This window comes from Triturus cristatus, chromosome 2_2 (assembly GCF_964204655.1).
Source record: "Triturus cristatus chromosome 2_2, aTriCri1.1, whole genome shotgun sequence".
In the NCBI taxonomy this organism is placed as follows: Eukaryota; Metazoa; Chordata; class Amphibia; order Caudata; family Salamandridae; genus Triturus; species Triturus cristatus.
In genome coordinates this window covers 661,131,387-661,155,553 of record NC_140582.1, presented here as the reverse complement: position 1 = coordinate 661,155,553, position 24,167 = coordinate 661,131,387, and the positions used below count along the sequence as shown (strand labels likewise).

General features: G+C 40.8%; 1 protein-coding gene across 1 annotated transcript in view; it reads left to right on the top strand.

Annotated features, from left to right (window-relative positions):
* The window catches only part of HPGD (15-hydroxyprostaglandin dehydrogenase), a 354,979-nt gene that overhangs the window by 46,362 nt on the left and 284,450 nt on the right, over positions 1-24,167 (top strand). Inside the window, exon 3 of the mRNA XM_085641853.1 lies at positions 10,002-10,108. Coding sequence (XP_085497979.1) covers positions 10,002-10,108 — 107 coding nt within the window. The remainder of the gene's footprint in view (positions 1-10,001; positions 10,109-24,167) is intronic.

Genomic DNA, 24,167 nt, shown 5'->3' with positions numbered 1-24,167 from the left:
CCATGTTTAGAGGCTTTCCTGAATTTGAAGAGACTATTTTTTCTTTTCAGCGTGATGGGCAATGAATTCCACAAGCTTGCCGTTGTGGCTGTAAAGCTCTTGCCGCCCCATCTTAACTTACTGGTTCTGGGTACAGTTAGGTTTCTTAACCCCTTCAGTGCCCATGACGAGCTGGACTCGTCATGGGCCGCGGTGGCGCTGTGCCCATGACGAGTCCAGCTCGTCATAGACCCCGCCCGCTAATGCAACGGCCGGCACTGGGCGGGGAAAGGGGCGGGCACTGAAGGGGTTAATGAGGCCGATCTAAGGGTTCTTGCAGGGGAATAGGGTTTCAAAAATGTCATCAGTTGTGATGGCCCCATGTTATTAAGACATGTAAAAGCGATACATAATGATTTAAATTGTATCCTCTTGGCCACTGGAAACCAGTGTAGTCTAATCAGCCCGAGGAAACTGAGAGAAACTTAGGGATGCCCAACAGTAGTCCAGCCGCTGCGTTTTGGGCCGTTTGAAGTTTGTTAATGCTACGGCGTGGAGCACTGGAGAGGAGGGCAATACAATAATCAAGTCTTGATGAAATCAAAACTGAAACCACTGTCTTCCTTAGGTCAATCGGTATTGCCGGGAGGACTTTCCTCAAAATCTTCAGAATGAAGAAGCATGCCGAGGTGGTGGCATTGATTTGATTTTCAAAAGTAAGCTTTGTGTCAAAGAGGACACCAAGATTTTTTGCTTTAGATACCTGCTTGGGCAGCAGACCCAATTGGTCAGGCCACCAGCTGTTGATTCAAAAGGAGGGATTTCTCCCTAACAACAGGACCTCAGTCTTGGATGAGTTCAATTTCAGACAGTTGTCTGACATCCACCCAGCTATGTGGCTCATACATTCCCTGAACATAGTGGCCATCTGGCTATCCGAGCTACTCACTGAGACGATGATCTGTGTGTCATCTGCATATGACACAAGGGTGAATCCAAAGCTTCTCACTAGGCTAGCCAGCGGGGTGACGTAAAGATTAAAAAGTGTTGGGCCAAAGGAGGAGCCCTAGGGGAGCCCACAAGGCAGAACAAAGGGGAATGATATCATTTTCCCCATCGCCACCTCCTGGGACCGTTCAGGCAAAAAGGAGCTTAGCAGGGACAACGCCTTGCCCCTGATCCCGATGGTATGCAATCAGTCCTGCAGCAGCCCATAATTGACAGTATCAAAGGCTGCTGACAGGTCCACTAGGATCAGCGCCGCATTCCCCCTGTATCCAGGATCAGTCTGAGCTCCTCAGTTGCTGTGATGAGAGATAACTCGGTGCTGTGCTGAGCACGAAATCCAAATTGGGAAGTATCTAGTATGTTCTTGTCCTTTATGAAGGCTGAGCATTCGATATGTATTGCCTTTTCTATGACTTTAGCGAGAAATGGAATTCTAGAAATCAGTCTGTAATTAAGTGGCTCCTTGACATCCAAATTGGGTTTCTTTAGCAGCAGAGGTATGGAGGCTTTCTTCCAGTCCATTGGAAAAGGCCCTTTTGTGAGCATTAGGTTAAATATCTCAGTTAGAGGAATGGCTATTGTCTCTGGCGAAATATGCAGAATTGTGGGGGAACAGGGGTCTAATGGAGAGCCTGATTTGGTGGAGGCCATAAGTGAGGCAATTTGTTCAGTTGTCAGCGTATTAAAATGGGACAAGGTGGGGGTATCTGGATCAAGGTCACCATGTAGAGTAATAGGTACAGCTGACTGGGTTTTGTCAGCAACACTCGGCAGTTGGCCTGGACCTTTGTCCTGCTGCACAAATAGGTCGAAAACCTATCTTACCTTTTTTTGGAAGCATTCTGCTAGAGCATTGCAAAATTCTTGACTCATACCAGTGTCAGGTGTAGGTGGTAGCTTTGCAAGATTTTTAACTGTGGTGAACAGGGCTATAGGACATCTATTAGCTGCCAGAAGTTTCTCGGAGAAGTAGGTTGCCTTTTCTTTAAGGATTAATTTCTTGAAAGTCAAGAGAGATACCTTATATTCTAGTCGAGTAGTTTTATCATTAAGTCTCCACTTTCTCTTGAGTTTGCGACATTGCTGCTTCTTAGCTTTTAAGGCTTCAGTGAACCAGGGTTCTGAAGGAGTTCTCCTGGATTGTCGACACATTTTTGGGGGCGCTAGTGATGTCAGAGCCATGTCAAGCCAGGAGCGAATATTGCTCTGCGGCTTGATCAGGGTCCAAAGCCAATTTTGGCATTGGTTTTTTTTTAAAGTGGTGGTTAGAGATCTTGTCTCTACTTCCTTCCAGGGGCGACTAACATAGTATTCACTGGGGATTTTAACATCGTTTTTTTGCGGTCAAATTATTTCAAATAGGATAGCCGAATTATTTCAAATAGGATAGTCTTATGATCTGACCAGATCAAAGGTGTCACCTTATCTTGTGTCATGCTATGCCATGCTCTGTTATTTGATGGCGTTCTGTATTATGTTGTGTTATTTTGGGTCATGCTATGCTGTGTTCCATTTGACTGTGTTGTGTAGCGTTATGATGTGCTATTTTAGTGTGTTTTGTGTTGTGTCATTCTTGCCAGCTGTTTTTGCGACCAACTGGTAGTATTTATTTTCTTTAAAAAAAGGTAGCGGGAATAACATAATATAGCTCCTGGGTCAAACTCATTGGAACATTTGTCCTAACTCTTGGAGGAATGAGTGATCAAACTAGTTGCCCTAACTAAATCCGGAGCTCCGTCAGATCCGTGCCCTCCTAAAATAATGCATGACATTGTTGGCACAATTTCATCATCCCTCGCTCAGCTACTGAATTCCATTCTGGAATCTGGAGCTTTCCCTTTAGAATGGAAAAAGTCTTCAATTTTCCAGCTGTTAAAAAGTCAACACTTGACCCCAGAGAGGTGAAGAATGTTCTTCTCATCTCTCGACTACCTCCAACAGCTAAGGTTCTGGAAAAACACATGAACATCACTCTGTCCAAGTTTGTGGAGGAGAATGAAGTGTTGGACTCAGCTCAATGTGGCTTTAGGCTGAATCACAACCTGTAGTCCTCCTGGGTGGTGGTGGCCAACCAAGTGAGAAATACTTTAAATAGTGGGGAAAAAGCTGCCATGTTCTTGTTAGACCTGTTGGCAGTTTCCGACACTGTGAACCATGAGATTCTGATTGCACGATTAGCGGATATTGCTATTGGAGGTTCAGCTGTGAAATTGCGCTGTTTGACATTCAGTGGCTTTGGGGGACAGTCATTTACATTGCCTTGTGGTGTTACTCAGGACTCATTATTGAGCCCTACATTATTCAATATATATGTGGTCCCCTTTAACTAAGCTATTTCGATCCTTCAGCTTCACTCCTGTTGCATATGTGGACGACACAGCTTATTGTGTCCATTTTGAACAATGCTTAAGAGACAGCTCATTGTTTAACAACTGCATGAGCGACATAGTCCAATGGATGAATACCAACCGTCTCATGCTTGATTCTGCAAAAACTGAGATCTTTTTTGGGAAGAATTTGCCATCATGGTACCAATCTTGGTGGCCACATACGCTAGGCCCTCTCCCCACACCAGTATCCACTGTCAAAAAGTTAGGGATAATCTTTGACTCCAACCTATCTTTCAATTCACAAATAAATAAACTTACCTCCTCCTGCTTCTTTCTATCATGCAAGGTCAGGAAGATTTTTCTGTATACAACTTTTGAATTACAAAAAGAAGTAGTAACAGCACATCTATAATCAAGACTTGATTACTGTAACGCACGATATGTTGCTATTCATCAGTGTTCCTTGCAAAAACTGCAATGTCTCCAGAACACTCGCGCAGGACTTCTGCAGAAAATTCCCAAGTTTCAGTCAGTTTCTGGACCCTTACAAGAACTTTCCTGGTTGCCAATGAAGAAGAGAGTCAGACTCAAAGCCCACTGTCTTACACACAAAGCCCTATATAGAGCTGCCCCAGACTACTTCTAGAAAATCTCACATGGTACAATTCCAGCAGGTCACTAAGATTGACTAATTCCAGAGTAATCAATGTCAGGAAAGTCAGGAGATCCAACTGGGGGAGGAGGGTCAGAAGCTTCATCCAACCACAGTCCATCTCTGTAACAACCTACCGGAACAGCTGACTTTCAGAAAATACGTAAAACCCTGGCTCTTTTCTAGTCCTTAAATTGAGAGGCAAACCCCACTCCCCCCCAAAAAATCAGCTCAAATGCAGTATTACATTAGTCAGTCGGGTACACTAGCGCCAAGACGACATTGACATTTGCGCGCTCTAGAAAACATATCAATATCAATTCTGGTGTATGCCATTTTATGTTACATATGTTACGTTGTATCTTGCCATGCGAGGTGGTGTTACGTTATGACATCTCTTTTTAATGTTGTACTATACATCATTATGTTATGGTGGGTTGTGTTTTGTAGTGCTCGATTAAATAATGGAGTTTTGTGTTGTGTCATGCAGTGTTATGCTATTATGGTGTGTTGTGTGGTGTTGTATCATGCTGTATTATGTCAGGGCATGTTATGTTGTCTAATGCCGTACTATGCTGTACTATTTTGTGGTGTGTTATGTTTTGTTGGGTTTTGGAATGCTGTGCTATTTTTGGGCCTATTATGTAGTATCATGCTGTGCTTCTGTATAGTGTGTTGTGATGTGACATGCAGTGCTATGCTTTGATATGTAAGGGTGTGTTAAGATGTGTCACGTTGTGTTGTTCTGTGTTATGTTATGGTGCCTTGTGTTATGTTGTGTATTGGTGCTCCATGTGGTGATATGTTAGGGTGTATTATGTTGGGGCATGCAGGTTTTTTATAAAGGTGTGCTATGTTATATTATGATATGCTATGCTTTGCTATGTTAGGGTGCTATGTTTTGCCATCATGTGTTATGTTATGGTGTCTTCCACTATGTTTTGATGTGTTACATTGTGTTAAGCTATACTGTGTTATGTTATGTTATGTTTGTGTTTTATAGTGCAATGCTGTATTATGTAATAGTAGTCGTGTTTTGTCATGCTTCGTAATGCTGTGCTCTGCTGTGTTATGTTAGTATATTTTATGTTGTGTCAAGATATGTTATGCTATACCCGAGAGGGCCGGTCAAAGCATCATGCGCACTTTAGTATGCCCAATACTCCCCCCCCCCTACTGTCAGCAGAGCAGCCCCACCCACCCACATGCTGCCACAGCAGGGAAGAATAAAATGATAATAGCATTGCATTATTATCATTTTATTTTTCCTTTCTTTTACTGCTGCACAGCAGCAGTGGGGCAATGCTCCTTCCCCTTAGCAGAGGAACCGCCACTGCTAACCACATTTGCCAACTATTGCACCAATTAGTGTACAGGAGGACATTGTTGCCTTCCTAGAAACTATCACAATGGCATTGCTGGAGCCAGTACACCACTTGTATCTTGACAATCCAATTACACAGAGGAGATAATCCTAGTAATTGGAAGTTTTCTCTCTGGCAATGCCCAAGAAGCTGATGGTGTCACAGCCCACTTCCTGATGATCTGTATCATCAGAGGCTCGGTATTAGCAATGCTTATTATTACTAGTGGTGTGCGGAATTCCTTGATTTTCTTTTGCATAAGTACACAACATTTTGGCAAAATATACACTTGATTGACATAATTTGCTTTTGCATAATGACACAAAATGTTGGCAAAATTACACAAAATTATCTGAATTATATGAAATGCAAATCCTTCATTTAGTACTATATTTTATAGTGAAATGCATCCTGGTGTCAATTCTTGAAATGAGAATGCATTTCTTGCTAACAAAGTGCTGTAAAGAAAGCACCATGAACAACAGCCACTCATGTTCTGTTGCTCCATACATTTGATGTAAATATGCCCAGCTCATGGCACTTTCGCTGTTAATTTTTACCACAAAAGGAACATAATTACGTAAAGTGGCATGATGGCATAATTTTGGTAATGTTATGTAATATATATAGCACCAAAATTAGGAGTGGTAGCTGTATCGCAGAACCCTAGGAAAAGGAGATGTCCCAGGTCTGGATAAGTGGGTCCAATACTGTGTTATGTTTTGGGTGTTGCCTGTTGAAAAAAGGCACTTCCAAGAATTGTACAAGGTGGATTTCTTACGTAATGTGACATGCTTCATCATAGGCCACCTCGTACCACCCTGCTAGGATGATGCCACCAGGGCCAACTCGATCTTGGATTGGGCTATTCTGTGGGACTTTTTAAATATTCTTCTTTTTTCTTGGACAACAGTGATCTAGTTAGTAAATAAAAATACCTCAAGGTATACCACTAAGTATCCTTATATTCATGTGGTACATTGGGCATGAATAAAATAAATTACAGTAAGGTAATAGAGGGGTGTAGGCACTGATATTGTGATTCTCGCAAGCCCTAATTTTTCACCAACATGTTTCTGCCCTTCCTAATAGCCTAACCGGTCTGGGGCGTTAGTCAGGATTATGAGCTTTATTTCTTCATTATCAATAAGCGAGGGGGCGGGTAAAGAAAGTATGCTATAATTGTAAAGCGAAATAGAGAGGGCCTACCTCTCAGAGATTAGGATATCTAAATTGGTCGGACCAGCCAGGTGTTGGTAAGGGAATGGTTAGGATGAAAGAGGGCACAGTTCCATGACGAATTTTTGACTACAGGAGGTGGCCCCCACAACAGACCATAATGCTACTAGCTGCAATAATATAGGTGTCTAATTTAGCTGTCCTGCAGGCTTTCTTTTGTAATATTATTTTTTTTTTTATAAATGAATGGACTAAAAAAAACTTTCAGAGCAATTGTGCATCAATTTGCCTACCTAATAGATGTGTTGCATCTCCAGGCTTGTACAATGAAATTAAAACGGGCTCAGTATTTCCAGTGGCTTGGTTTTAAGAGTGGTTTTTAATATCAGTGTCCCAATATTAAGTGCTGAGCGGTATCAGTGTTACTAAATGATTATTGGTTCTATAATTTTAATAATAAAATTGTACAAAAATTCGTACCTCGAAAATATCAATTGTAATAATGGCCCTCGTGACATACATCAACATACTGCAAGCAGCTGAGATACAAACCACAGAAACAGCTGCTGTATATGATGATGCACTCAACCATCATTCTAAGCCACCCTCCAAGCAAGGACCATTTGCATTGTTTCTCACAATACTCGTATAGACAGCGGTTTACAAGTTATCCTGTCGCAGTAATAATGCGCATCAGTACACTGTAACACTTTTACAGTTAACAAACCTGGCCGTGTTAAATGGCATGCTACAATAAATAGTAAAACGGGTGCAATATCGGTGTCTGTTTCACAACATATTTTGTTTATTATTTCTTGGTTTAGTTTAATCCAGGATGTAAACGATTTATGCATCTCCCAAACTCGGTAACTTTGCTCTTGTGACGTAGCATATGTCCCACACTCTGAATGCGACACGTTGTGTCTGTCTGTGGAAGATGAAGTTTGCTGCAGCACAATCTCACTGGAGAAGACATTTCTGGGATGGTCCGATGCACATTGAACGCTCATTGCCACAGAGATCTCACCAGAGCTGCACAGGCCTTTAATGCCACCAGGCATTCCCCTGGTGGGCTGGAGCCCTTGGAGGCTGGTTTGAAATCCCATGGCCGATGCTGGGGTCTCTGTCGCTTTCCCCAGCTCCCTGGGATTAACTGCAGCCGGGGTGGAGAGGCTTCAAGAGAGGGAGGCATAGGGTGGTAGAGAGAAAGTGTTCAGAGAGGGAGAGTCGAGGATGGATGGATGGAAACGGAGAGAGAGCGAAGAGACGAAGGGGAGCGGGCTGGTTTGAGCAATTTTTGCCAGGGCGGCTTCCACAGCCTGGCCGTGGATCTCACTCTGTTTTCCCAGAGATGCAGCCCAGGGACAGGAATTTCCAGTAGCCCGAACAAATACCAGCACTCACATCACAGTTGTTGCGTATTATGTGCTACGAGCCTGACCATTGTAGGAAAGTTGATAGCGGTGTCTCTAACCCGGTGGCAAGACTACGTTATGCGTTCTTTATTAATCATTTTTTTACTAAAACGCAAAATTACAAATACAGTTCATCTTTACATCTTAGTGATATTGCTGCAAGTCCAATCAGAATGGCATATTAAAAATATTGAGTTAAGTAGGAAGAGAAAGAATGGCCTTAGAACTAGCATCATATTGCATATATTATTTAATTCTGTGTGTGAATCATTGGAACTAGGGGCATGGTAGGGGACATTATAGGATTCTAGCAGTGTTGTTGCGTCTGTTTTCTAAAGGCGGCGAATGAAGAGTGCGGCTGTGGTGAGTGCTGTAGTGAACTATCTGCCCTGTCTAGGGTAAATCTCAGGGTAACCTGTAGTGTTGTGATGGAGCGCAGTTCTCCCGGTAAGTGGGTGTACGGTTTACCAAAGTCTCTCCAGAATGGCTTGTAGGACCGTGAAGTTCCAGAGAATATGGACTCTATCACAAATTATTGCTAGGCAAGACTACTTTAAAAGGCAGCTTGTAGAGTCTTTATACATTGCAGGTGGGCATGAGTATATGAAAAAACTTAAATCATTAGACAAAACCTCAGGGAAGGACCTGGAAAAGACGGGGTGCAGATAGCTTCCCTCTCAGGTAGGTAAGTGGAAGATACGTATGTTTTGTTCAAAGAGCAGGCAGGATACAGCTTGATAAATCACAGTAGGGAACTGCGAAAGCAGGCAATCAGGTGTAGTGCAGCAGGATCAGGTGATGCTGATAAGATGATCGGCCCTCATATTTAGGGACAGAGAGGGAAATGGGGCACCTAACTCGCAACTGTTTAGGAGAAATTTTGCTAAAAAGAAATTAATAAACCTATATATATACACACACACACAGGACTGGTGTCTCGAAAAGAGAGTGGAAGTAGGGCAGCAGGGGGAAACTGCAGAGAGCGAGGTAGAAGTTCTGATGCTTTGTTTCTTTTTTGCCTCTGTAACCCTAGTAGGAGTCCCACTGGTGCTGATGCAGGGACCGTTGTGAGTATTAGATGTCACGGCAATGCGTTGGTCGGTGATAAAAGATACCATTTCTCCCAGCCTGAGGCACTGTGCTGGAAAGCTATTTTTGGCTTCGAAGCATTCATTGCTGGTCCCGGTCATGCAATATTCTGATTATTGTTGTGTCCTGCGAGACACGTTCTAGTGTCTCGACAGACAGAGTTGGCAGCCACTCCCCTATGGGAGTGGGCACACTTGCACCCCCACACGCATCCCTCACAGCCGTCACGAGTGACGTGAGCCTGTCAATAAAAGGGCCCGGGTGCACGTGCTCGAGGCCAGTTATCGCACCATAGTACGGAGTGTCTGTGTCCATCCTTTTTGGTACCATGTGGGCCTGAGGCTCAACACCACAATTATCACATACACTCTTACAAGACTGTGTGTAGCTGAACGTTCTGGGAAATTTAGGGCTCTCGATGAAGCCCCCCCGCTAGTACAGTCTTGAGCATGATCTCTCCAGGAGCATACTTACCCTTTAAACTCTTGCTGGAAAAAGTTGCCCCATTTGCTGGTCATTCTCGCTCATTAGCTCCGAACTGTTTGGCCAACCATATATTCTGGATGATGTTAAACCACCACGTCGGAGTGGATTAATCTGGAGTGAAACGTCCCAGTGAATTTGGGTTCCTAATCAGGCAGTGATACTATGAAAATTCTGCCAGATGGCAACCAAATGGCAAAAGGGCATCACGTGATCTGAAAACTAATAAATTCCGCTTTTTCATGAAACTTTGAGGTACCTCGGCTTGTCGTGTGATTTACTGGTCTAGCCCATAGTAGAATAAAAGGGACATGCATGTTATCTAAACCTTTCTCTTTTTCAACCCCAAAAGAAAGGTTTTGTTGGGAAAACACACACAAGAGTTTGACGGGAGGGGCCAAGTCTGCCGTTTAGAATTAGGAAAGTGTGCTTACGAATGTGAACACTCTTAATTTGCCAAAATATAATAGGTAACAAAATTCACTCTTTTTTCAAATTTCAGATGCTTTCAAGAAAACAGTTGAACATTTTGGTCGGCTGGATATTCTGGTCAATAATGCTGGTGTAAATAATGAAAAGGACTGGGAGAAAACCATACAGGTCAATTTGGTAAGAACCTATAACTTTACTTTGCAAATACTCTAGCTATGATATATCAAATACCATGAATCGTATATCAGTATGCTTTGTTTATGTGTTCATTTCATTTTTCTATGTACCTGTAGATATGGGAGGCACAGAACCAGCAATAGGCGTCTTGAATTAAACTGTTGACCTCAATATAATTTGCAGATCGCTTCAAAACAATTAAATAAATATATATGTACGAAGAAAGTCATATTAATAACTGCATGTGAGCCGCGGAGGGGTGGTTTCCTGTATTTCGATTGTTAAGTCATCTGATGAACTTGCATTCCATCTTAGGGCTTCGCAGCGCTATCTCTTGCATATTTCGTGTATGCATTTAAAATGATCGCTCATTTTGAATAAAAACGCAGTAACAGTTAGACGCTTTCTCTGTAGGAGGTCGATCGTGATATTTCACATGATTCTTGTTCACCTTTTCGTTTATACAACGTACTCTTCACAGAAACAAAAACACATTATCAAACGGTATTTTCATGGAACTATTTCTCAATCAGATTAGCCTGCGTACGTATTGTACCTTGGAAGCCCAGGTATTAGGAATGCCACTCCTGTACAATCACAAATGCCTTATTCCATGGGTGCTCAGCTGGTAAATTTAATAACACAGCAGACATGAAAACTCACCGTGGTTGTCTAACACTGACCAGTTCAGAATTTAGAGGAGAGAAAGTAGCGATCCCCCTCCTGTTTATTTTGGATCTGAAAGATGTCCTTGCTTTTCTGGAGGGGGTATAGTCTGATGTCCATCTTACCTTACCCGCTCTGACATCACTGACATTAAAGCTGTTTCGGCAAAGACACCGAAGGCTGAATACTATTCTACACCAAAGTTAAAAGTGGCGGTAGTGGTTACAAAATAACATCGGGGCATATTATCAAGGACGGCGTTAAACATTATCGCCGGTTTAGCGACAGAAAACTGCCGCTAAAGCGGCGATAATGGGCTTGATAATATGCCGCAGAGAATTCCAATAGAAGCCCATGTTGACACCAGAACATGGGCTTCAATTGGAATTCTCTACAGCATATTATCAAGCACATTATCTGCGGTTTAGCGGCAGTTCTGCCGCTAAACAGCCGATAAGTTTAACGCCGTCTGGATAATATGTTCCATCTTTCTACTTTAAAGCTGTTACTTACTGTGATAAAATATAAAGAGTACCCCCTCGAATGCGGTGGGGAGGCCATCGGTAGCATGCTCTCTCTGGATCTCATTCATATGGGGATTTTCTAGCCCTCCAAGGCAAATGGGAGGATCCTCTTCAATGTGCAGAGTACAGTGTACCCGGGAGGTTTGTGCTTGTAAAGTGATTAGAGGATTCCCAAAATAAATTCCGAAAGAAGATACTTAGGGCCTCATTTATGAGCACTTCTCGGTGCGCCCTCCGTGCGACATGCTGGATGCGTCATATTTACTGTATGACGCATCATGTCGCAAGGAGTTACAGATACATCAGTATTTCTGACGTATCTGTAGGCGCAAAAGTGACGCATTGCTGGAGTGTGTCACAAAAGTGACGCAACTCCAGCAATGTTTCCTTTCACACGGGGCAAGCCCCATGGGAAAGGTCCTCCATCAGTCTTACGCCTGCTGTGAGGCAGGCGTAAGATAATGACGCATTTGCACCCTAGAAGTGGCGCAGTGAAATCTCATAGAGTTCACTGTGTCACTTCTATGAGGCTTACTTACGTGGGAACGCCCACCCTGCATACATTATTCCTGACGCAGATATAATGTAGCGCAGGGGTTTACAAAGTGACACATCTGCTCAGATATGTCACTTTGTAAATAGGGTGCAACAGGAGATATGTTTTATGCCGCCGATGCGTCAAAAAAAGTGACACAGCGGAAGTGCAAAACTGTTGCAAGGGCTCATAAATAAGCCCCTTAGATTTTTGTAAAGTGCCTGCAACCAGGGAGGACTGGGAACCCAAAGCAGCCATGGCAATTTTGTTGGACCAGCCCCCCCCCCCTTCCAGCATCTTGGGGAAATGCCTGATGCTCACTACGGGCAATCTGTCCCTGCCTGCAACATAGTCCAAAGCGATCTGCTTTCCCTCCAATTAATCATGGTCTGCAGTTATGCATTTACTCATGTGCTGTGTAAAGAAGATCCACCTCTAACAGAAGTTATTAAAAGATTTTGACTTGACATGATTGGCATTTGCAATTCCACGGTTAGAATTGGTTCAAAAACGGCACTCCCAGTGAACGGGCTGGTGTATGGGTTATTGCAAACATATTCTGCCTCGTTTGGCAAATACAATGCCAATGGACTCACATACCAGACGGAGTCAGCCGCTCAGACAGCTTCAGTTTGTGCCCCTGTACCACCCAAACAGCAGGTATTTCATTGCTCACTTTGAGCTGCTGAAGAGGCAGCTGAGCCAGTGAAGTCAGAGCTGGGGCTGGTGAAAGCACAGATATCAGGATGGTTGATTGTTCCATATGGACCCCATGCCTAACTTGTGGGAGAACAAAGGGAGGTCATTGTGGCATGGTGCTAATCGGTTTGGGTTGCTGTGGAGTGAGAAGAAATACCCGTGATGAAGTATACATGATTGGTTGATGGAAAATAAGTTTCTCATGCACTCACAGACATTTCCTGCCCTAACTGGATTTTACAGCATGTATGTTCTGTAGTGTGGCCTTCACGTAGATCCTATGGTGCTTGCAAAGTGAAGGTTGCTAGATGAGGCTAGTTGCTAGGGGGTGTCTAAATATTTAGACTAGTCCTGTACTTGTGAACAATAACACCACTGCACCCAATAGACCATAAGAGGCCATGGGTTGAGGGCAGCGAGGACCAGGAAAACAGGAGGAGTTTGTTTGAACTGAGATGTCTTACATGGGTTGGGGAAACTTAGTCTGCGAGGTTGTCCCCCTGTCATCTCTCTCCCTAGCACCACACTCTCTTGCAGAGTGTGTGATACACTTTGTTGGTGTCTAATATTCCTTCTTCCACTCGTGGACATGAACTATGGTCTTGTTTTTAAGGCACAATTGTTGCATGTGATCAGAATCAAGCCGTGTGAAACTACTCTGTAAAGTCCTAAAGGGTTCTGGTAAGGAGGCATGTGAGACTTGGAGAATGTTGGTGTCATGAGGAATGCAAACTACAGTGCCGGAAATGAAAAGGAAAGTGTGGTATGTGGGATTTTTGTTTTCTTACGTATTGGTTTAGAGTCACTCAAGAATGTCTAGTTTTAAATTTAAAAAACATGCTTGGAACAATGAGACATCAGAACCTGCTTGGAGCACAGGAGAAGGCGTTGAATCTGCAGCATGAAGGCCTTCTACTTTCATGGAAGCACTGAAAGACTGTTCCTTAATGAAACAATCTCTGTTGCAAGTATTCGTTCTACACCTGGGGATACAAGATTCCTAGCCTGCCCTACCTATGTGGTATTTGATTCTATCTCTATTAGAAAGAGTACTTGCTGGAGGAGTCCACTATAAGAAACACTGAATTGAGAAACTGCCATGTTCCTTGAAGTAGGAAAAAATGGAACTCAGGAAAACTGCAGAAATGGGACTGTGTTTGGTAGAAACATTACTAAACTTCTGCAAAACAACTGGGCCTGATAAAATCCCTCTATCTTATTCACTCTTCTGACCAGAACTGACATCCACAAACTAGCTTGCTTTACACCACAGTTTGACCATTTCACTTAATTGGAGATCTCCTGTTAAACCCACACAAGCCACCTCAAAGATCTTGAGCTAAAGATTTGATATTTTGATCTAGAGCAAGTGGCGTCTTCAGATGCATCCATCAACATAGAATCAATGAGCCGCATCCTGTGATTTAATCTGCAGTACCAGATGTTCCTTGAACATCTTTCTGACTGAAGTCTCATCATGTGCTTGTGCTGGAGTTTTCACATCTTTTTACTGGTGCTCTGATGGTGCTACCACTTGTCTGGATCACAATGACTTCAAGCAACCCACACCCAGATCCAATGTCGTCTTCATCAGCCGTGTCCATTGGCTCTCCTACTGTAGAGCGGTTCATATAGAACACCACTGGCATTAAGAACAGCTGAGCACCTTTTAAACATTAAACATCTATATCCAGGAATTGTGCTGCTCCAAATGCCTTGTAGCCCTGGCCTAGCTATCAGACACGAGTGAAGAAAACCAAAGCAAACCTTTTTACTTCTATAGAGAAGACTCTGGGACATAGAAAAGCAGAGCGTTTTTACAAAGGAATGGTGTGTTACAGCATGAGAGGAGCATTTCTTTGACTGCTTTGAGAGCCTTTCTTGGGAAAATAAGGAAATCAAACTCCATTCAGTTATTCATACATATTAGGGGTGTCTAGAGTGCATCCAACTAAAAGCAAAAGATAAGTGCACAAAAGAGAATTAAAATAATAAAAGTCAGCTTATTTGCAACTTTTTCTTGTAAAATCTGAATGATTTCTCCCATTTAATTCTTGGCAGATCTACTTATGTATTTCAAGGTTTACCACAATTAAAGTGAATGTATGTAAATGAATGAACTAAAAACGTGTTAAAGACTAATTGTCCACCTGTGCTATTTTGCAGGTTTTTGGCACTTATAGTTTATGAACACTTATAGTTCTAACTAAATGTATATGTTTATTAAACTACATTACATATTGTGCACACATCCTGCTTTTTAGCACAATCGCCTGCAATTAACAAGTACATTTGTTAAGCACTACACACTGCAGATCTACAGAGGAGTGTCATGGTTGCTTGACTTAACACTTTGACTTCATATATCTATGTAGTCTACCACTGACTATCTTTAATGAATGGGTTATGTTCCAACGTGTTTGTTATTGACAAATAAAATAATTAATTTTCAAAAAGTGTGAACTACTTTGCGGACTTTACAAATAGCCCTTTGGCATGAGGGTCATATTTATCCAGGTCTGGAGTTATCACATTCCTATTTCTAGATTCTGGGGGTTGTAGTTTTTTTTACCCTTTAGAAGAGTGCCCCTTGTGCATCAACACATTTCCCCATAGACACAGAATATATAAAACCTTTCATACATAAGACACTATTTTCCTAGAAGTTGCAACATTGTTGGCTAAAAAGAAAAGGGACTGGCTGAAGGTGATGGTGATGTATAGCTCTGGCTATTGCTGAGGGGTCAAAATAATAGGCACTGGAACAAGTACATTTATCTGATAGCACAAAATTGCCAGAACTTTCATGTACCTGTTGATTTATGTGCATCTGAGTGTAATTAGGTGTGCTAAGTAGGTATTTTTGATGATAAATTCCACTTCTGCCAATTCCTAGAATCAGGATAAGTGGAAGTTTAGAATTATGAAGGCTGAGTTTGTGAGTGAGAAAGTGTGAGTTCCAGGACGTGGCGTATTCACAAAACCTTTTGCAAAGCCATTCCTATGATTGGAAACATTTGTGAATTTGCTCCCTAAAGTAGGGTGGAGCAACCCTGAACCCAATTCACAAAGTTTTCTTCCATGAATAAATGTGGCAAGCCACACCTACATCTGTAGTAGGAGTTGATTAAAGGACTTTTGAATTGCCAATGAAGAACTAGCCCCAGGAGTAACACAAAGAATGAAATATAATAAGAAAATGATGGGCAGGACAATGCTTAATATGTGCCATTGGTTTCCAGTGCATAGCACCGGCGCTAATTTTACAGGACCAATATTATAGCTCTCTCTCACATGGGCAGCAGTGATGCAGATAATCTTTCAAAGATAAAGGCACGTGGCAGGGCAGGTATATTTTTCCCAAATCATCTTCCAACCTGCTTTCACTTTCACCCATTTCGTCTCCCTGCCTGCATGCTGCCTGAGTCTCTCACTATGAAAACATTATGAACAATTGTAAGTATAAGGTATCACTCGTTTCAAGGCATGTATCACAAAATACCTAATGTTAACACGTCATCACAAAATACTTTTTTGATCACAGAATGAATGTAATACGTTATATTATATATGTGTGTCTCAACGTAGGTCTAATTTGAGTTTCCGTGCTTTTTTATGTATTCCCCATGATACTGGATAGCAGACACAAAGAGAGTTGCGTATATTTTGAGACAGAGTTCGAACAGATGGTGACAACTATGATGATTCTCATCACACATGTATAAATGTTGTATACATATGAAGGATTTAGCTATACGAAGGATCTGATAATAACCTCCTAATAAAAGAAAAATCCAAAGATTGTTGTATCCCAAGTTCAAAGGACTTTTTTCACTTGAATTGATCAGGTGCTTGAAAAGGCTAAGGATTTCACACAAGTCCTGAAGAAGCACAATGGGCACGAAACACATTTTGGCTGTATAAGCTGTTTCAAGAGACTCATCAAGAGAATAAAGAAAGAAAGAATAAAAGAAACCACCACAGCAATGTACATTTTTTGAGTTGTACCTTCTTAGTATTGTGTTTTAATGTATTACATTTACCACACTGGTGGGGACCAGTGAACGGAAATTCCAGAGCTGGGCATTATTCCTGTTACTCAAAGACGCCAATATAGTTATCGGCATGTCAAATATAGGCAAGTCAAAAAATGCTTTTCCTATGGAAACTAGGTTCTATGTATATGTGTGTGTGTGTGTGTGGGTGTGCGTGTGTGTGTGTGTGTGTGTGTTTATATATATATATATATATATATATATATAATGTGTATATGGGAAAGCCAAAATCCTGGAACAATCCTTAATGGGATCCAACAAGCAGGTACGGACCACGACGTGGAGAGTAAATTCTTTTATTGAGTTTGCAGGTTAAAGTGCGTAGTGCATAGAAATCTCACGCAAGTGCTCAGCCTGACGCGTTTCGACTGCCCACGGCAGTCTTGATCACATGACGCGCAGGACCAATGATTGACTTTATATAAGGTGACTAATAACACAACCGCTTAGATAATTGCCAACACAGTTTACGAATAGACATAAATATAGGACTGCATTTTTTTCATGTATATAAATATAAATACAAATATTTTTCTAGGTGCTAGCACATTAGCCAATCAATGTTGAATGATAAAATATTACCACCACGATAGGTATGAGAATATAATTGACCAATTAGAACATAGTGTTCCTATATGCTCATTACCATCTATAACATCGCTGTTTTAATGTTTAACATACAATGCTTAGTAATGTTATCAATATTTGTGAACAATCTAATTATTTGATAAGAACAAAGTGTTCATTTACACAACTATCGAACTTCATTAAGGTGGAAATCATACTATCCATTGTCAATAATTATATCTAAATGCATAATGCATTTTTGTTAACATCTGATGACTGGCATATTTGCCTATTAGCAGAATAATTCTATGATACAATTTTTAAATAATACATTATTCTAAAAACACAAGTCCATAAAGATATATTAGGCATATTTGGCGGTAGTTATGAACAATGGTGCAAAATCGTGCAAAATAACGTGCTGGTATTAAGTGCATAATAAAAGTAAACTTAATAAATTGAATATAAAGTACAAAGCAGCTTATAGTTGATGTTTCAGACGTTTTTCCATGTTTCAAGTAATTTGAAGTGCAATGTCCATACAGATACACGCGTCATCCTCTTCAGAACTGATCATATTATTAGTATCTAATGAAATAAGGAAATCAAGATATTTTTGAATTAGAATTAAATACAGACCTAAAATGTCGATACTCCTAAGTAGCCATGTAGGAACATATAAGTCTGAAAAAATTCAATAAATGGCAGCAAAAGATCACATGTAATTGCACAACTTAAAATAATGTCTAAAATGAATAAAATCTAATAGCTTAAAACAATGAAATCTCATAAAACCAAATAAAATCTAGAAACCTAGATAAAACATGGTAAAATTAAGGATAAAACGTCAGTTAAAATAAACCAGGAACTGATCAATTCCTCAGCATCATTAATTCATTATAAAAAGTTATGCAAATCTTCATTGTTATTAGGCCCATTTGGCATCTTAGTATCTAGTAACATAATAAATTCAGACTCCGCTTGTCTCAAACTTTTCTCCCTGTTTCCCCCTCTGATGTTTTTGGGTATTGCACTAATGACATAGTAACTGAGGTCATTAAGGTTATTCTTGTGTACCAACTTTAAATGTCGCGCTACAGGATATGAGGGATCGGAATTGACCACAGCTCTCAAGTGTTGTAAAATCCTGTTAAAAACTTGCAACTTCGTACTGCCTACGTATAATAGATGGCAAGTGCATTCTAAAATATAGATTGCATATTCAGTTCTGCAAGTCAAATGTCCTTTTATTTTAACTGGATCAGGACTAAATGCTGTGACATATTCCGATACATTTTTTCCGTACTTACATGCGCGACAAGAATTGCACTTAAAAAAACCATTTCTAGCCATTAACCAAGTATTAGAAGTCACCACCTCAGGACTATTTCTGACTAGAGCATCCCTCATTGAGGGAGCCCTTCTAAAAGTCAATAGGGGAAGTTCTGGCAGAATTTGCGACATAGTAATGTCTGTCCTAACTATTGGTCAATTTTTGTATAAAATTTTACGTATCTGTCTTTCTTGTCTGCAATAATTAGTTATCAATCTGATGTTGCTTATGGGTTCCGAGATAGTGGAGTCACTATCATTATTGCCGAGCCTTGATAATTCTTGGGCCTCGTGAACAATGTGTTGATAAGCAACCAGAGCTGTATTATTAGCCTTGTCTTGAGCTAAGTGCAAATCAAAAGCCGCATAGCCCCTATTTAAAAATCTTTCAAATGTATCTTCTTGACAAGTTTTTAAATCATCCTCATGGCTGCAAATCCGTTTAATTCTTAAAAATTCCCCATAGGGGATACTACGAATAAGATGGCGAGGATGAGAACTTTTGGCATGTAATACAGAGTTCCCGGCTGTTGCTTTTCTGTGCAATCTAGTGTGTAGTGTGCTTTCTCTAATAAAGATTTCAACGTCCAGGAATTGTACTATGGTATTACTGATATTTGAAGTGAACTTCAGATTCAATGTGTTTTCATTAATTTCTTCCACAAAGGTATTGGCTGACTCCATTGTACCTTTCCAAATTAAAAAAACATCATCGATAAATCTCCACCAATGGAGCACATGTTGTTCAAATACCATTTTGTGGGTGGCCATCAAAACATGCTCCTCCCACCAGCCCACGTGTAAACATGCGTAACTGGGGAAGAAGCATGCTCCCATGGCCACACCGCGCAACTGTTGGAATACTTCCTTGTTGAATAAAAAGTAATTATTTGTCAAACAAGTGGTAATCATTTTTACAATCATTTTGTTATGCTCATACATATGTATACTTCTTTTGTCCAGATAATAACGAACTGCATTAATACCATCACTGTGGTTAATGCTGGTATACAGTGAACATATGTCCATCACTATTAAATGACAATCATTTTCCCATTTGACATTTTTCAATTTAGTTAAAAAGTGTCCAGTATCCCTTATGTAAGAAGGCAGGCTCTCCTCAGATTCATGTAAAAAATAGTCTACATATTTCGACATAGCTTCAAGTAGACTCCTCTGAGCCGATATGATTGGTCTGCCTGGAACCGGTATTGTATTCTTATGTACTTTAGGGATAAAATATAAAATGGGGGTCATAGGGTGGTCATTTTTAAAAAAATTGTGTTCATTTTTAGTTAGTAAACCCACTCGTTTCCATTGCAATAGTTCAGCAAATACATTTTCCTTTATTTGGCGCAATTCCTGGAAGCTAGCTTTCCTATAACAACTGGCATCATTCAAATGTCGCCATGCTTCCTCCATATATAAAGATCTAGGCTACATATATATATATGTATATTATATACTGGCGGTCGCCAGTAGATAGTTATAGTTGGGACCTATTTTCCATAGGAAATCCGCAACATTCTATTCCCAATAAGTCTGGCGCCGGTTGATGAATCCTCGCGAATTGTTCCAAACTTTTGGCCAGCTCCGCTCCGCTCCTACCCTGAAAGTTTTGTGGTGATTCGTCAAGCGGGGGCCGAGCAAAAAGGGGGGTCCTAAAACGCATTTTCCCCATGCAATTTCCCATAGGATCTGTTACTTTTAAGATGAGTTATTTAATTGTGAGGGGATGTATGTAGACTATTTTGATTTTAATCAGACTAATGTATTTCTCCTGCTAAAGTGTAGGGAGTACTTTTTTTCTCTGCAATCCTATTGACAGTGTGTGTGCATGTAGAAACCATTCTGTGATAAGCATTTGTGTTTTTCATGTGTTTGCAGACAGATAACTGTGCTGTTTTTATATTTTGGTAGAATTAGAAACCAGTAATTGTTTATGAATTTGTGAAATGAGTTATGTTATGTTTCTATACTAAAATGTAGTACTTCTTCTAGATGAAGAAATGTGTTTTGGTATAGTGCAAGGGATAGTGTTGTTTGTCTAGAATCACACAGTGAGTATGTGTGCATTTGGGAACCACTATGAGAGAAGCATTTGGTAACATCGTGTATTTGCTGACAGATAACTGTTTTAACTTGTCATGTTGTGAAGTTTTAGTAGCATTAGAAGACAGTTATGGCTTATGATTTGATTAAATGAGTCAGGCTTTGACAGAAAAGTGCAGTCCTGAAATATGTAGATTGTGTGCAGTTCCCTTACCACTTGTACTGTAGTGAATGAGTTTTGGTAAACTCCTAGGGATAGTGGTGCTTGTCTAAAATCACAGTGTGAGTTAGTGTGTATTTGGGATCACTGTGAGAGAAGCATTTGGTGACATCATGTATTTGCTGACCGATAACTTTTTTAAAACCTGTCATGTTGTGAAGTTTTAGTAGCATTAGAATCCAGTCTTTGCTTATGCGTTGATTAAATGAGTCATGCTTTGACACTGATGTGGTGTACTTAAATATGTAGATTGTGTGCAGTACCATTAAATCTTCTAGACTAGTGAATGAGTTTTGGTAAACTCCTAGGATAGTGTTGATTGTCTAAAATCACACTGTGAGTCTGTGTGCATTTGGGTAAGGATTGTGAGAGAAGCATTTGGTAATATTGTGTATTTGCTGACAAATAACTGTTTTAAAACCGGTCATGTTGTCAAGTTTTAGTAGCATTAGAAGCCAGCCTTTGTTTATGCTTTGATTAAATGAGTCAGGCTTTGACACAAAAGTGCAGTCCCGAAATATGAAGATTGTGTGCAGTTCCCTTACCACTTCGACAGTAGTGAATGATTTTTGGTAAACTCCTAGGTATTGTGGTTGTTGTCTAGAATCACACTGTGAGTCTGTGTGCATTTGGGAACCACTGTGAGAGAAGCATTTGGTAACATCGTGTATTTTTTAGCAGATAACTCTTTTAAAACCTGTCATGTTGTCAAGTTTTAGTAGCATTAGAAGCTAGATTTTGCTTATGCATTGACAAAATGAGTCAGGGTATGACACTAAGGTGCAGTACCATGTACTATTCTCTTCACTGTGGCAGAACTGAAAATTTAAAAGTTTTACCTAAGCACTGTCCTAGAAGTAGTCTGATTATTTAGTCAGTTTCTAAGTACCAAATAGATTGGAAAAAAAATTAATAACGTTTTTGGTTGTTCTCTTAACTGCTGTGTGACTCTTTCTTGTTCTTATTACTGTTATTTGATGGAGTCCACCATGTTGTTAAATTTAGGGGCACTTATCGCTGGAATACTGGTGATATCTGCAGTTTGCACCAACTTCTGAATAGTGTGTTAGATTTATCTCAACTTTACTTCCGTTAAAGTGCTGATAATGAAATGGAAACTAACCGTTCCCGTGCAAAAAGACACGAGGTGCACCTTTCCGAATTATTCTAAATACTAAAATCCTGTATTGAATTGCACTGAGGTATTGGCTGCACTTACAGTGTACACACAAAATCTATTAAGAAATCTCATTGTATTTATATTGATTGGGAATAGTGCGTCAGGGGCTGGATCTTGACGAGATACACTGCTCAGTTCGTATATTGTTCTGCACACGAAAAAAATCACATCATAACTTTCACACCAATTGCTATGCGAAACAAATTCCGGTGATAAGACACGTTAGCACCAGGGATTTTACACCTGCTTTCTACTGGTGTTAAGCAGGACAACTACCTGCACCATGAAAGGGAACACAGCCAAGAGCCACACCAGAACACCCACAGGTGCCATAGAGTCTATGAGCATGATACAGGGATACCCATGAGGGCCAGAACACTCATCTCAACAACTCCAGGACCGGCAATGCCCCCCAAACCCACATCTTAGCAAGTGTGTCCCTGTGGTCATTGTCTTAGCATGATAGGCACGAGCCCTGCAACATCACAGTGTGCTGTCACCTCAGCGTTGGCAGTGAGCCTGGACGTGTAGCTACGCACGCATCCTCCTGCATGCACAACTGGCATGTGCTGGTCGGGGGTTCACAGGTCAGCGCAGGGGTGTGCCTATCCGGCAAGGGGAACGGGGTGTCTCGGACATGTCCGTGTACAGGAAGTGCGGTAAGTGTGTCTCTGTGTTCTGGTGTGGCCTGCTACAAGAGCCGCTGCAGTCGGTGTTGTAAAGTGGCATACACCACCTCCAAACGGCACTGTGATGGTGTAGTTGGAATGTAGCAGGACATGCACAAATAGGCATTACAATGGTGTGCCGTACGAGTGCACGAGATACAACCGCGCACCGTACAAAAGTGTGGGGGCTCGTGAGAGGGAGGAGCAGCCGTTTGGCAACATAATACACAGTAAACTCAACCATGTGCCACATGCTGGGCATCTCATCCATGATGACCACGGTCGCAGACATCCCACAACACCAACGACTGGCCTTTGTACACATCCTGTATGAATGCAGCGTGGTTTTCACTTCTATGCTCGTTTAGTGGTGTGATGTTGGTGGGTTGTGTGACTTGTGCTCCTTGTTGGTGTGTTTCATTTTGGCCATTGTCAGTCTATATGTGTGTTGTACTTAATTGTGCATGTGTGCCATTCTGCCCATCTCCCCTCCTCCCCCCCACTCCCTGCTTCTTCCTCTTCCTGGTGCAGTTGTGTCTATAATTTTGTTGCTCCACACATAAATACATGTAAAGAATAAATTAGAATAGTTCTTTGTTTCTTTTAGGTTTCAAAACTTCTCTATTGGTTTCTTTTTAATTTTCCATATGAACCGTTTTTTTAATATTCAACAACACATAGAAGTCAGAAGTGCAACGTATTCTATCAACACACTTTCTAGAACATTCTACAACACGTGCAAGTTAAAAGTTCATCAATTTTTTAAAACTTGAGGATATTTTTTTGGAACATTTTCTTGAAAATTTAACGACACGTGCAGGTTAAAAGTTCACGATTGATTTAAGTTCGAACAGTGCCTTCCAAATGCAACTAGCAGGTGTGGTTGAGCTGAGCAAATTTTATCCTATAATATGCACTCCACGTTGAAACTGCTTTTTCTTAACCAATCACTAAGATGCTTTTCCACAAAACTAATGTGCACCCTACTTTTAAAAAAGAATGCTTTTCATGATATCTTTAGAGATAGTTTATAGATAGGAATTAGCATTTAAAAAAACCTTTGAAATTTGCTGAAAAAGCCATAGGTTTCATGCACGATATAGTTAGGAATTGGCATTTAAAAAACCTTTGAAATTCACTGAAAAAACCATAGGTTTCAGGCACGTTATAGTTAGGAATTAGCATTTTAAAAAACCGTAGAAATTCACTGAAAAAAACATAGGTTTCAGGGGCGTTATAGTTAGCTGGACATTTCCCTCATACAAAACCCTAGAAATTCCCCTGTTATAGTTAGTTCAGCTAACTATAACTCGCGCCCCCGCAATGCACTGCTGATGACGTCACATATTACATCACTCATGACATGGTCAGTGACATCACTGATGACATCACTGATGACATCTCAAATGACATCACTGATGACATCATCCATTGAGTATGTGTTTCTGAACAGTTTTAATATGTGTGTAAGAGTATATAACTATCTATATGTGAGAGCGTGTGATTTTGGGAGTGGCTGTATACACATAGTGCAAGGATATCTGTGTCATGTGCTGTTTGT